Below are 13,173 nucleotides of genomic sequence, written 5' to 3' on the forward strand. Positions count from 1 at the left end.
ATGCTCTTCGCAATAAGATCTCTAGTTTTCAACAACTAGCAGATGCGTCGATTCCGAAGCCTGGGAACGAGTGCAAGAGTATATCCCTGCATGCCCACACCATGGCATGGAAGACTGGCTTTTGATCCAGAACTTCTACCATGGGTTAGTTCCGTTAGATAGGAGCCACTTAGATGTTGAAGGGACCGTGACACCTAAGGGGGGGGTGAATTAGGCAACTAAAAATTCTAACTCTAAACTATGGCCTCTTTTGCTAACCCTAGCAAAACCTATGCAATAGATAAACTATCTAGATGTGCAACTATGGTTTTGCTAGTGTGTTGCTATCTCTACCGCAAACGTAGTAAAGTAAATCAATGTAAATGCAGAAGCTAAAGAGCAAGGTAGAGATATGCAAACTCCCGTCGATGACTCCGGTATTTTTACTGAGGTATCGAGAAGCGTGCAAGCTTCCCCCTAGTCCTCGTGGAGCCCCTCGCAAGGAATCCCTCGCAAGGGCCAAGCTCCCGGTCGGGTAACTCCGTGGATAGCCTCCTTGGCTGCCTTTCCGGTGTTGGGCCGCCACTGAAACCATGTCTGGTGGGTGACTCCGTTCAGAAATCGGCGAGGGCCGCGAAGGAGAAGAACCGGGCGGCCTCGGTGACCCTGAACGCCGACGTGCGGCGGACCAAGGCTCGGCTCCTGGAGGAGGTGGTCAAGCTCCAGAAGATAGCCGCCAAGAAGGTGAAAGGGCTCTCGCCGGAAGAGAAGGTGTTCCGGGCTGATCTGGTGGCCGCGCTACCCCACGGGATCCAGGCCATCCCCGACGCCCACGACGGCGGCGCCACACACCAGGAAGTCGGCTGGAATGCTCGGCCAGGGATCAAGTTGGACGATTATTCAGGTTAATTCATCTTTGGATGATCGTAGTGAACCGACAGCTCAATTCATCTTGCGAACTTGGGGATTTGGCCGTTGTGTAAACAAGCTCAAGCTGAGATTGCTCATCGTTATTTTGGATCCAAATTCAGCTGAAAGATTAGAAGAGGGGTACTTCCACACAAGTCAGGAGTCAGAGCAGTTCAGGAGAGACTACGAGATGCGGCGAATCAAGCAGGCAGGTGCAGGTCTTCCTTGCTGCGAAGACTGCTATTTCTTCTGACCACGAAACATTCATACCAACTTGTCATCAGATGATGGGATGTGCAGGATGAAGGGCTGGACTTCATCTCTCAAGGTCTGGACACGCTCAAGAATCTGGCCGAGGACATGAACGAGGTTAGCTCTGTCGTAAATGCAAGCTGCTAACTTCTTCTCTGGTTCCATTGGGTTACGTTAACATATTGTCCATGTACCTCTGCAGGAACTGGATAGGCAGGTCCCTCTCATGGATGAGATTGACACCAAGGTTAGCGTCTAGTATCTGCTCAGCACCTGTTAACTGTTATCCTCTAGTTTTATTTTGATCCCTAAAAGAAAGAAAAAAGCTGTTATACTCTTGTTTTATTATCCAAAAAAAGAAAGAAACAGTATCCTCTTACCACAATGTTTGAGGTTAAATGATGTGCACGATTTTTTGTGCAGGTGGATAAAGCTAATTTAGAGATCAGGATGACTAATGTCAGACTCAAACAAACTGTCAACCAGGTGGCTTGCTTATTATTATGTTGTTGAATGCTGTAACTGGTATAGTTGACAGAAGTTTTTCACATTTGCGGGGAAATGTTCTTATACCTCTACTGACGAATGTGGGTTTTGTTTTGAGCAGTTTCGATCAACCAGGAACTTCACAATTGATATCATCTTGATCTGCATCATTCTTGGCATTGCAACATACCTCTACAAGTAACTTCAGCAGCTTTACTGAATTCAGTTTTTTTCATGTCCCGTCCTCTGAATCTTGTTCGATCTGCGTGTTTCACTTTCTGGTGCAGCATTCTCTCCCAGTGATGTGAATCTTCACGATATGGTAACATTAGCATCTAAGCATCTAAATGATGCGCTCGGTAAATGTATTTCCAAACAACTGTATGGTAACATCTCCTGCAGAAATGATGCGCTCGGTAAATGTATTTTCAAAGAATCCTTTGGGGCAACTATATTTTTGAAGAACCCTTAGCATGTCTCCAGAATAACCTATGTCATCATCTGTTGTAAAAAGAAAAGGAACCTCAACAATAATATTGCGGCCAGACGATAAGTACTTTCTGTCCAAGGTTGCCTATAATTTACATTGCTGTCACAAGCATACGCAAAGGAAAGTTTGACTGTTCAAGCAATTGAAACAATGAGCATATATACACACAGAAAAGGCAAGGACTAATGGTGGAATGCATAAAACGATAATTTGCAACGGACTTCAAATGCATACAACCACCAACAACCTTGTGGCAATATGACATAAGTTTTGCACTACATCAATCTCATATCAGCAGGCCAGTTTGATCTAATCCTACTTTCGCTAGATTCCAAAGAATCTAACTAATTGATGTATAATAATACATGATCATGAGAAATAGCATCATTTCGGTCAAACAAGATACTCAGCTAAACAAAATTTAATGAGCTTTGAAGCATCTCTTGTTTGTTCCATGGTCACCGCATCTTGTAGAACTGTGTTCTTGATACCCGACACCTATGCCCATTTATGGAGTACTTGAGCTTAATGTCAATATCTCGAGGGTTGCTCTTATTGGGTGTGACTGTCATGCTACCCGTCAGGGTTTCCCCCTGGCAGATGGTTATTACATCCTCGAGGTAAAGAACAGTTTGCTTCCAGTGAGTGGCTTTTGATCTCGGGCCTGCAAGTAGTAGTTTGGAAATGAGTTGTGTTAACCAAATTTGCTCCTAAATCACAATACCTTGCGGATGGAAGCTAGGAAACAACAAACCTGTTGAGAAGCCCATCAGCTTATGGCATTTGGTGAATGACACATCAAAGTATGCAACAAGAGCATGAATGTAATCATTCCGCTCTGCAACCAGCTTGAATGGTACAGTAAAGGACGCGTCACCAGGGGTCATTTTGGAGATATCCATTGTCTGAAATAACATAGGATTTGAGCTCAAATGTCGTCCAATGAAAAATTAAGGAAGCTATGCCTTGGTTAGGGATGCAAATACCTTAAGTAACTGGCAGTTAGTGACAATCTGATTTGCATCCACTGTATCTACCAGTGGCTCCATCATCACCTGTTTCTTTATGCAGCTCATATCAAATCCATATACATTATTCCAAACTGCAAAAAGGATAACAAGAAACCCAAACAGAACTTCATTACTAAATAAATAACCCAGTCAAAAATGCTGAAACCAAAGCTTTTTTATAAAGGCAATAAGACTCAGTGTTGATAGGTTTTACAAACCATGTACCCAATGAACTTACATTCAATTTTGTCTTCCTTATATTCTGCATCTTCAATCGCAGTAAGACGCAAAGAAGTTTTGTCTGGCAGGACCACACCACCATCAGCCTACATAAAAGTAGCACAACTAAAGCTGCCCTCAGAAAGTTCAAATACTTTACACAAAGCACAGAACAACAGATAAAGATATTCATAGACAAACAAATTGCATTTTTTTGTAAAGAACATCAATAAGTGCTAGAAAGAGTATATAAACATGCAATGAACCAAACATGTACCATAAATTATGAAAAACAGAATCCAAACATTGTATTAATAATTAATAAATGATCACTTACAAGCCATTTATCGCGTGCATATAGGACAGTGTTCAACATATTCTCGAACAGGAGGAAATAACCCATCCACTCCGAGATGATGACATCTACTTTTGGGACTGGAAATTCTATTTCTTCCACTTTCCCTTTTATTACAGTTATGACTGCAGAGATTAAAATAATTGTAAGGATACATCATAGTGAAATAAGCATTAAATGTAGAAACAGAACAGAGTAAAATGGTGACAGGAATCTACCATCAGAATATCCATTTGATTTCACAATTTCCTTTGCCATGTCTGCCATCTCTGAACATTCAATCTGTAAAAGTAAGAACAGATCAACATATATATTAGTAAAAGTAAAGTATCAGAGTTATTAAAAGCATATTCACAAGATGTCAAGACGACAGAACATTGGCCAAGACTAAGAACAGATCAGCAAAGAAGGATTGACAGAAAAACGGTGTCTGATAAAAAACTACATACCCTAAACTATAGAACTTATCATATCGTAAACTGCATGTTGTCAGTACAGGATATTGCAAGCCCTGCATTTGTAGACAATGAACATATCCCCCACATATGAAAATATCCATCCCTTTTTTTTTACAAAAAAGAGACAAAAACAATCACTACAGTTTTTGAGGAAATATAAAGGTTTTATCTACACGAGAAACAGTGGTTTCAAGCTGATGCAGAATTTAGATTGAATTCTGTGCTTATCATGCGTCTAAAGTTTATACAAATAGGTTAGATAGCTTCTCTTTCATTTCGGATTCAGATCATAGATAGTTGTGACTTGCATAGTAATTAGGATACAAGGCTCTACAAGAAAGTGTGGCGCTGTGGCAGACAATGCTTAACAATTAAGATTGAATATAGAAAAGATGTATCCACTAAAATAGCTTAGATATGATCTAAGTATAATACCGAAATGAAAACATGAACAAAAGTGAGCCAACTAACCGCATAGACATGTTTAGCTCCTGCTTTTGCACAGAAAAGTGAAAGAATTCCGGTTCCAGAACCAACATCAAGGACTACTTTGTCCTTGATAAGAAAGCTGTTCTGGGAGATAACATTTTGATATGTTTTTGTCCGAACAACATCTTTTAGCATTTCCTGCAGTCAGTACATGCAAATAATTGGCATCTCCACTGCATAGACATCCTTGCTCTAAATATTTCAAATTAATGAGATATCAATTGCTTGTAAAACGTGATGCTACTAAGCCACCACATGTAAGGTTTGTTTCAGAATCACTTACTTCATGAATACCTGCAAAACAAAGAACATGGGAAACCTGAGTAAATATTGCACTTCCTTAAACGAAGAAGCATGAGTAGTTCAGTACATAGTTATACTTATATACTGTATAGAAACAGAAAGCAGCAGGTGAATTTAAAAAATGGTAGCACATATGATTACAATGGAAAAAATTATTACAAGAGACAGGACATCTGGACATGTGCTACATGAATCAGGTGATGAAAAAATTAAAGTTTCCAGCAATTCAGTTCTAATGTTTCTTCATCAGGACAGCACTAAAACAGCCTAAAGTACACCAGAGGCGAAAAAAGAGGCTAACAGAAGAGTACACAACACTTCAACGACAACATCCATACAATTAGTAACACCACTTACATCAATTCCACAGAACAAGAATACATTTTTAGTGCCTTTACTTTCCCGCCACATTACACCAACCACCAAACATTTAACTACACATTGGCTGAATAATAGCCACATCAAAGTACGCCACCGAAGATAGGATTAATTGTCCTGCGCCAGTTGTAAACTAGATTGTAAGTAGTAGCTAATGATCACAACTTCAGGAAAGATCATTTTTTCAGCCGAAAAACAACTTCAGTCGAACATTTATCATCTGGTGTAGCAATGAAAAGTCACACACGGTGCAGAACCAACTAAACAACAATCTTTCGGTTCCTCCTCCAAGCAGAGACTAATGAAAGCTCTGGTTGATGATCAATCACATCATTAACACTCAATCTCTATTATATATATGATACGATGATAATAATCTATCAGAAGTACCAACATACAGGCAACACCAATACACAAAAGAAAATTTTTTTTTTGCTGCTTGACAATCAGCACAATCAAAATTCTAAATTCTCCACTCACACTAATACTGCAAATGAATACTGAATCCTATAAATGGTTAATGCACAGTAACCAGGCTAAAGCTCTATCCAACACAAGCACCAAATCCGGGCAGACAAAGGCCAATCCTTTCCCCCACTTACAACTATACGAGAAACTTTGTCACTACCAAGATCGAAGCTCTGGATACAGAACATCTAAATGTGCGGGGAAACAACGTTAAATCGAACGGCGGGGGCGCGCGTACCGAAGTGGGAGTAGGAGTCGAAGTAGTAATCGGCGCTGGTCTTTTCGCTTCCAATCACCTCCGCCGACGCCTGCTCGTCCTCCCCCTCCGCGTCGAGGCTCTCTTCCACCTCCATCCCCACCTCTTCTGCCTCCTCGTCGGTGTCGAACCTCAGCCGCGACGCCGTGGCCTCCGCCAGGCCGCCGTTGGCGTCGCAGTTGCTGCCCTTGCGCCGATCCATGGATTTCTGGAGCGCGTCGGCTAGTTCGATGTGGCGCGCCGCAAAGCAGGGGAGGAGAAAAACTAGGGTTTTGCGAGGGAGAAGGGTTTGGGCAGGAGAGGTTTTATAGCCACGGTGGCCCAAATATCTGCCCGGCCCTTATTGCAGCTCACAAGTCACAGTGCAGCGTGTACCAGTTGGAGTTGGAGTTGGAGTTGGAGCCAGAATCCACTTCTGTACATTGGAGACGACGGAAAGGCTCCTCCTCAAGTGTTTTTCGGGAAGTTAGAGCCAATTTCTTTTTCTAGCTTCGGCTCTTGATTTAAAAATAGCTCTAACTTCTATATTATTCACCAAAAAATGATTCATCCTTTTAAAACGTTTGGTAGAGCTCATTCGGTTCCTTTGGAGAAACTACTGTCGAAGCCGGAGTCGTGCCAAACAAGCCCAAAATGCAACCTTTTTAAAAAATAATATTTCCCTTCTCCTTTCAAAATAAGTGCACGTATTACTTATCGAGGAGTTAAAATTCTTAAAAATTTGACCAACTTGAGGTTAAAACTTATCCTCATATAAATCACATCCATTACATACTTACATTCCTCATTTTGTAAAGATGCAATTTGCGAGGCAAATTAATAGAATAAAAAAATCAACAAAGGGGCATTTCGTCTAGAGGTACGATTCTTGTTTGGGTCCAAGAGGTCCCCAGTTCGATTCTCGGAATGTCCCTTTTTGTTAATATATACTTTTTAATAAAAATAGAATTTCTAAACGATATAATCATGCAATTGCGAGGCATAAACCTTTACGTTATATAAATAATGATAAAGAAATAACAATAAAAGGGGCATTTGGTCTAGTGGTACGATTCTCGCCTCGGGTGCAAGAGGCCCTGAGTTTGATTCTCGGAATGCCCCTTTTTCTAACTAACTTTTTAATTAAAATTAAAATTCCACGAAACGGTGTACTAATATTTATGATGTGTAATAAGTATCATCATTACATTAATCGCGTCGGCTGGAGGTATACATAGCGCCGACAGTACTCTTCCCTCGCCCTCTCTCCCATACGCAACGAGAAGCTTTGACAACTTTCCTATGTACCCTGCCGCACCATACGCAACCAGAAACTTTGACAACTTTTGTATGTACCTTGTCGCATTCTATTAGTTGCATCATACTTTCATCCATATTTCATCTCCTACTCCTCAGGGTATGATGCAACTCCAACCAATTCCTTAAATTTTGCTCCCCTATTCCTGCAAATGAGAGTCCATCATCCATATTTCATCCCCTACTCCTCAGGGTACTCCAACCGATCTCCTAAATTTTTCCTATTTTTACACTGTATTGTCATAGACCCTGTTTATTTGTCCCACTTGTCAGCTTTATGGAAGAGAGAAAGCAGGATGAGGGAGAAGATGAGGGACTCATACATCTGGGGGTTTAGGAGAGAGAAATGAGAGTCCCTCATCCATCGGGGCTTGAATAGGGGTTCGGTTGGAGAGGTTTTTGATGTGTTTGAACTCTCAAAATAAGATGAGGGCTCAAGTAAGAGTTCGGTTGGAGTTGCTCTTAGTAAGTCGGCATGGTCTGCAATCTGCTTAGGAATTTGATTCCCTAGAGGCTTTAGGAATTCTCAGCCCTCCTCCCGTTAAACACAGCAGACCTTTGATCCACTCACGGACATCTGACATATCAGCACTCTCATTTAACGCTACCCACTCACAGGCCCGGTCCTGTTAATTTATAGGCTTGGAGCGAAGCTCGGAAGATGAGTCTTCATTTTAATTATAATAATATACATAAAAATTCTATCCATCTCTATTTTTTTCTTTTTTCACTTCTATATAAATGCAAGTCTTTTGGCAACACGAGGACACTGAAAATTTAGAAATAATACTAGATTTAGTTTAACGTTAAAATAAAAATAAGTGTTAGTAAAGTACCAAGTATTTTTTTTGGCGAGAGACGAGTGGAGAATAAGGATAATAATTATTCACTGCCCTGCACTGTTAGGGATTCCCCAATCCCAAATTAGAATCTGAGTCTTATATATTCTATTCTAAAGAATAACGACAAGGGGCAAGGCAATTAGACAAATTAAACATTGATTAAACAATCAACAAAGAGACTAAGGGAACAGGGGCAATTGGGCATGGCACTTTACCTGAACACGTCTGGAAGTAATGACGTCTCGTATAGTCGTAGTGTCATACTTGCTTGGTTGGGAATGGAGTTACGGAGCGAGCGAACGGAGTAGCCAGTTCGGCGACGGCAACGGCGACGCCAAACGGCGGAGCGAAGGCGCAGCGATGACACAGAAGGAGAGCGGCTGCAACGGAAGAAAAATCGACGGACTCTTTCTTACGCGCTTTGTATTTCCTATGGGCCAACATAGCTTACATACCTGAGATTGGACCCCTAGGCTTCTAAGGGCCCTGTGCGTGGGCACAGCTCGAAACCCCCCGGGCCGGGGCTGCCCACTCATGATTTCACTCCAGGTCTGCTGCGTGTTTATTATTTGGCATCATTTTTTTAATTGAATTGGCTTATTTGAACTGCTCGGCTGCTACTGGTGTGGCTGCTGCTAGTAGCTGCAGCAGTAGGCAGAATTCAGCCGTAAGAAGGGCATGTTTGGTTTTTACAGGACCTCCTAAAATTTCAGTTATATCGAATATTTGGACACATGTATGTAGTATTAAATATAGACTAATTATGAAACTAATTACACAACTTGCGACTAATTTACGAGACGAATCTTTTAAGCCTAATTAGTCCAGGATTTAACAACGCGGTGCTACAGTAAACATATGCTAATAACGGATTAATTAGGCTTAAAAAATTCGTCTCACAAATTAGCCTCCATCTATGTAATTGGTTTTGTAATTAATCTATATTTAATGCTCCTTATTAATATCTAAACATTTGATGTGACATGAATTTTAGAAGCGACTAAAGAACCAAACGCCCCCGAAGTTTAGCCGAACGGGCTATACACATATTGATATTATTTTTTAAATAACTAGTCAGATTTAAAATAGTTTGACTTCTTGCTGCTCGTAGCTGCAGCAGTAGGCAGAATTCAGCCATAAGAAGTTTAGCCGAACGGGCTATACACATATTAATATTATTTTTTAAATAACTAGTCAGATTTAAAATAGTTTGACTTCTTGCTGCTAGTAGCTGCAGCAGTAGGCAGAATTCAGCCATAAGAAGTTTAGCCGAACAGGCTATACACATATTGATATTATTTTTTAAATAATTAGTCAGATTTAAAATAGTTTGACTTCTTGAAAAGCTAGATATGTGTTTATTTTAGGACGGAGGGAGCAAATAATTTCATTACGTAAAGGCGCATTAATATACAAGGCAGAGTTGTCCCCATTGAATAGTTTGAAGTGCTCTTTACACGTTACAATTCGGAGAGTATACAAGTGCATCATAGAAATGGAGACTAGGGACAAAGAGATTAGCTTCTCTTGCATGCTTAGCAAATTTGTTGGCTATTTTTTCTGTCTCTCACAAAGGGTTTAATTGTTTGCTTGCGTTAGCTTTAGCCTGTATTAGACCCATGCAGCATAACCTAAGCCAGCATAAACATATCCAAAGTCTTGGTGTTTGGTTGTTTTGAATAGACAAGCTGCATTTGATAAAATTATATATGGTTGTTTGCATTTTGTTACATGTAGTCATCTCAATGTCTAGTTAAGGTCTTATGTTTCTAGTAGAGGTATGGGGATGAGAATATTTTATTTTTGTGTGCGCACTGTCTTGTGCAAACTGCATTATCTAATACGACCGGATCTAATATACTAGCTAATGTAGCATTGGATTTACTTGAGCAAACTTGAGGTCAATACAGATAACCACAGAATGTTATAAGTGTTGGGTCACTATTACAATTTTAGACAAGAGTGGACGCAAATTAAGTCCGATGGCCTGGTGAAAGTTGCATCTAGACCTTTAGTGGCTTTTGGTGGATCGAATGACAACACAACTAAAGGTCTAATAAGTTTGCTAGTGCTGAACAGAAAATCGAGTACATTGCATACACTTGAAGATTACATAACAAGAGGTGTATCAAAGGTTCAACAAGAAAGTAAACTTGATGGTATTCCATATAGTATTCAAATGAAGGCTAAAACTGTGTTGTATTGAAAGATTATGGAAACAATCTAGTGCAAGCAAAAGACAACAATGCAGATGGAGTTAGTGAAATGGTTTCAATGTCGTGGGATACCATGTCATCATGTGAAAGCAAGTATATTTATCAAATGGCAAATACGACATAAGTTGGTGAATATGAATTCGTCTCATACATGTGGCTTGTTTTGCACAAATAACGAGAGACCAATAAGTTGATTAATATTGATCAAGTGTTCAAGAAAGAATGCACAAGTGAGGAAACGACAAGTTTGGTTTGTGCTGGAACTCAATTAGGCGCAGTGAACTTCGTTTTATTCTGTGTTATGCAAAGGTTAGCAATAGCAATAACTAGAGCTTCGGCTTCCAACAACCACATAAAAAGTAGCGTTGCAAAGACTCATATAGTGTGAGTAAGAGCGCGGTTGTACGTCTCCTTATAAGCAAAGCGTTTATCACAAATATCATCGAGTTCCGCATGTAAAAGGCTATATCAAAAATAGTTATTTTGTATAATTAGCTGTATACAATCTGTTTAAAATGATGATAACTCGTGAAAAGAGTGATAAAGTTATGTGGTTAACAAAAAATACAAATCATATAAATTTAAATATTTTACAATCTATTAGTTTTTTTATAAAATAAATATGACGTCCCTTATCACAACTTAGATACATACGTGTCACACGTGTTTATTCACGGGCATAGATAATACTCCCTTCGTTTCAATCTATAAAACATTTTGCTTTTTATAGATACATAGTTTTTAATATATATATATATATATATATATATATATATATATATATATATATATATATATATATATATACACACACACACTATATCTAGATATATAGTGTTGATGGTCACTAACACCTGTTTTGACAATTAACGTTCCACCCAAAAGCATGATAAAGTGAGGTAAATCATAATCATATATGTTGAATTTTGTTTATAATTCACCTAGTTTCACTTGTACTTATAGAATTATTTATATGCAGAAATTATAGCAAAAAAGGTACAAAAGATGGACAAATGAGGCAAATGAACGTGGGAGGGGGCCTTGGACCCACTTGGCCACGTCGGCCGGCGCCACCTAGTGTAGGGTTGAGATGGTGGACTAGAGGGGGTAAATAGTTATTTCTAAAAATTAATTGCGCCGGCTAACCGAAACAAATACAAAATTAAAACTATCGGTCTAGCGAGACTATACCTCTCTATCTAATTTCTCAAGCACCTTACAAAGATCCTGATTAAGCAAATAAAGTGACGGGCTAGTTAGAGCTAACCTAATCAATTCTAGAAGCAAGGTCACACAAATCTATGCAACTAGTACTCAACCAACCGGGGGAGCTCCAACACAAACTAATAAGCAAAAGCACAAAGCCCCCAAGCTCACTAGCAATGCTTAATAACAAGGCTACACAAGACAAATTAGAGAGCTCAAATTACTTAGCTACACAAACTAAGCAATATGACTAACAAGGTTACTCAAACCAATTAGTCACGCAAGGGAGCTACTTCTATGCTACACAAGCAAGAAGGTGACTAGCAAGCTACACATGCTAACTAATTACAAGAGCAACAACACAAGCATATGAAAGTAAATACAAGCTTGTGTATGGAGATCGCAAACCATCGGGAAGATGATGACACGATGATTTTTATCCTGAGGTTCACGTGTTTGCCAACACGCTAGTCCCCGTTGAGATAAGCTCCAAGGTTGCCTCCGGTCCTCTTGCTAGTGGTGACTCACAAGTCACACTCTACCACGTGGAGTGCTTACCACAAGCTCTAGAATTTTGACACGGTCGGACCACTTTGTCGCTCTTCGTGTCTCGCTCTACTAGAGTTACTCTTCACGGCTCCTACGGGGCGAGCACAACACCCCTCACAAGCTCTTCTCCGGAGCACCGCACAATCACCACATGGGCTTCACAATGGAGACCACAATCCACCAAGCCGTCTAGGTGATAACAATCACCAAGAGTAACAAGAAATCCCCCAATCACAAAGATTTTTTAGTGCCACCAAATGCAATCCTCAAATGCACACACACTAGGCTCTCAATCCCTCACTCAAATTAGCACCAAGCTTGAGAGGGAAAGGGAAAGAGGTGGATCTTCAATCTCTCATCCACACCCACAAAGGGCTCTCAATCTCTCCTACAAATCTTGGCTCAAACCATGGGAGAGAGAGAGGAAAGGATGAACCCTAGCTCATGAGATGCAACAATGGGGAATGGCTAGAGGAGGAAGAAGAGAGGAGGGGAGCCAACCTTATCTCCTCACGCAGGCTCCTTCCCCACTGAGCACCCGCACTAGAATTTTTAGTCGGCGTGGCCTGGAATTTCTCGGGCGGATGCTCCTCTTCCGACTGTTGGCGCTGAGGACCCCCATACTGGAAATTCCAGCCGGCGTGGCCTGGAAATTCTCAGGCGGACGCTCCTCTTCCGACTGTTGGCGTTGAGGACTCCCGCACTTGAAATTCCAGCCGGCGTGGCCTGGAAATTCTCAGGCGGACGCTCCACACACCAGGTGTGCCTTCCACACTAGAAATTCCAGCTCAGGCAGGATATAATTCTAATTAATTCCGTCCAACCAACAGAGGACCCCTACCTGCAATAATAAGCCCAGTGAGCAAGAAATTCTTGTTCACATTTCACAACTTGCCCAAAACAAGTGTTATCTCATCCCAAAAGCACCAAACCAATTTTAGCATTGGAGATAGCTTTTCACAAAGAATTTCCCCGGGCTTTCTCATGCACCTCACCACGTCACTAAGCGCAA

General features: G+C 40.6%; 1 protein-coding gene, 1 non-coding gene and 1 pseudogene across 2 annotated transcripts; 1 reads left to right on the forward strand and 2 right to left on the reverse strand.

Annotated features, from left to right (window-relative positions):
* Window positions 1-108, reverse strand: LOC136547662 (small nucleolar RNA R71). Its single transcript, XR_010781625.1, has one exon. It is a non-coding gene; the product is annotated as a small nucleolar RNA R71 (small nucleolar RNA).
* LOC136544018 (syntaxin-71-like) lies at window positions 107-2,088 on the forward strand (annotated as a pseudogene).
* Window positions 2,089-2,307: 219 nt separating this feature from the next.
* Window positions 2,308-6,360, reverse strand: LOC136546079 (probable protein arginine N-methyltransferase 1). Its single transcript, XM_066538055.1, has 9 exons — window positions 6,035-6,360; window positions 4,931-4,941; window positions 4,630-4,785; window positions 3,919-3,982; window positions 3,683-3,825; window positions 3,365-3,452; window positions 3,103-3,218; window positions 2,871-3,021; window positions 2,308-2,780 (listed from the first exon to the last, which is right to left on the reverse strand). Exons 1-9 carry the CDS (start codon window positions 6,252-6,254, stop codon window positions 2,575-2,577), a joined length of 1,155 nt encoding a protein of 384 aa, XP_066394152.1. The 5' UTR covers window positions 6,255-6,360; the 3' UTR covers window positions 2,308-2,574.
* Between the last annotated feature and the right edge of the window lie 6,813 nt (window positions 6,361-13,173).

The sequence above is a fragment of the Miscanthus floridulus genome, chromosome 3, assembly GCF_019320115.1.
Source record: "Miscanthus floridulus cultivar M001 chromosome 3, ASM1932011v1, whole genome shotgun sequence".
Classification (NCBI taxonomy): domain Eukaryota; kingdom Viridiplantae; phylum Streptophyta; class Magnoliopsida; order Poales; family Poaceae; genus Miscanthus; species Miscanthus floridulus.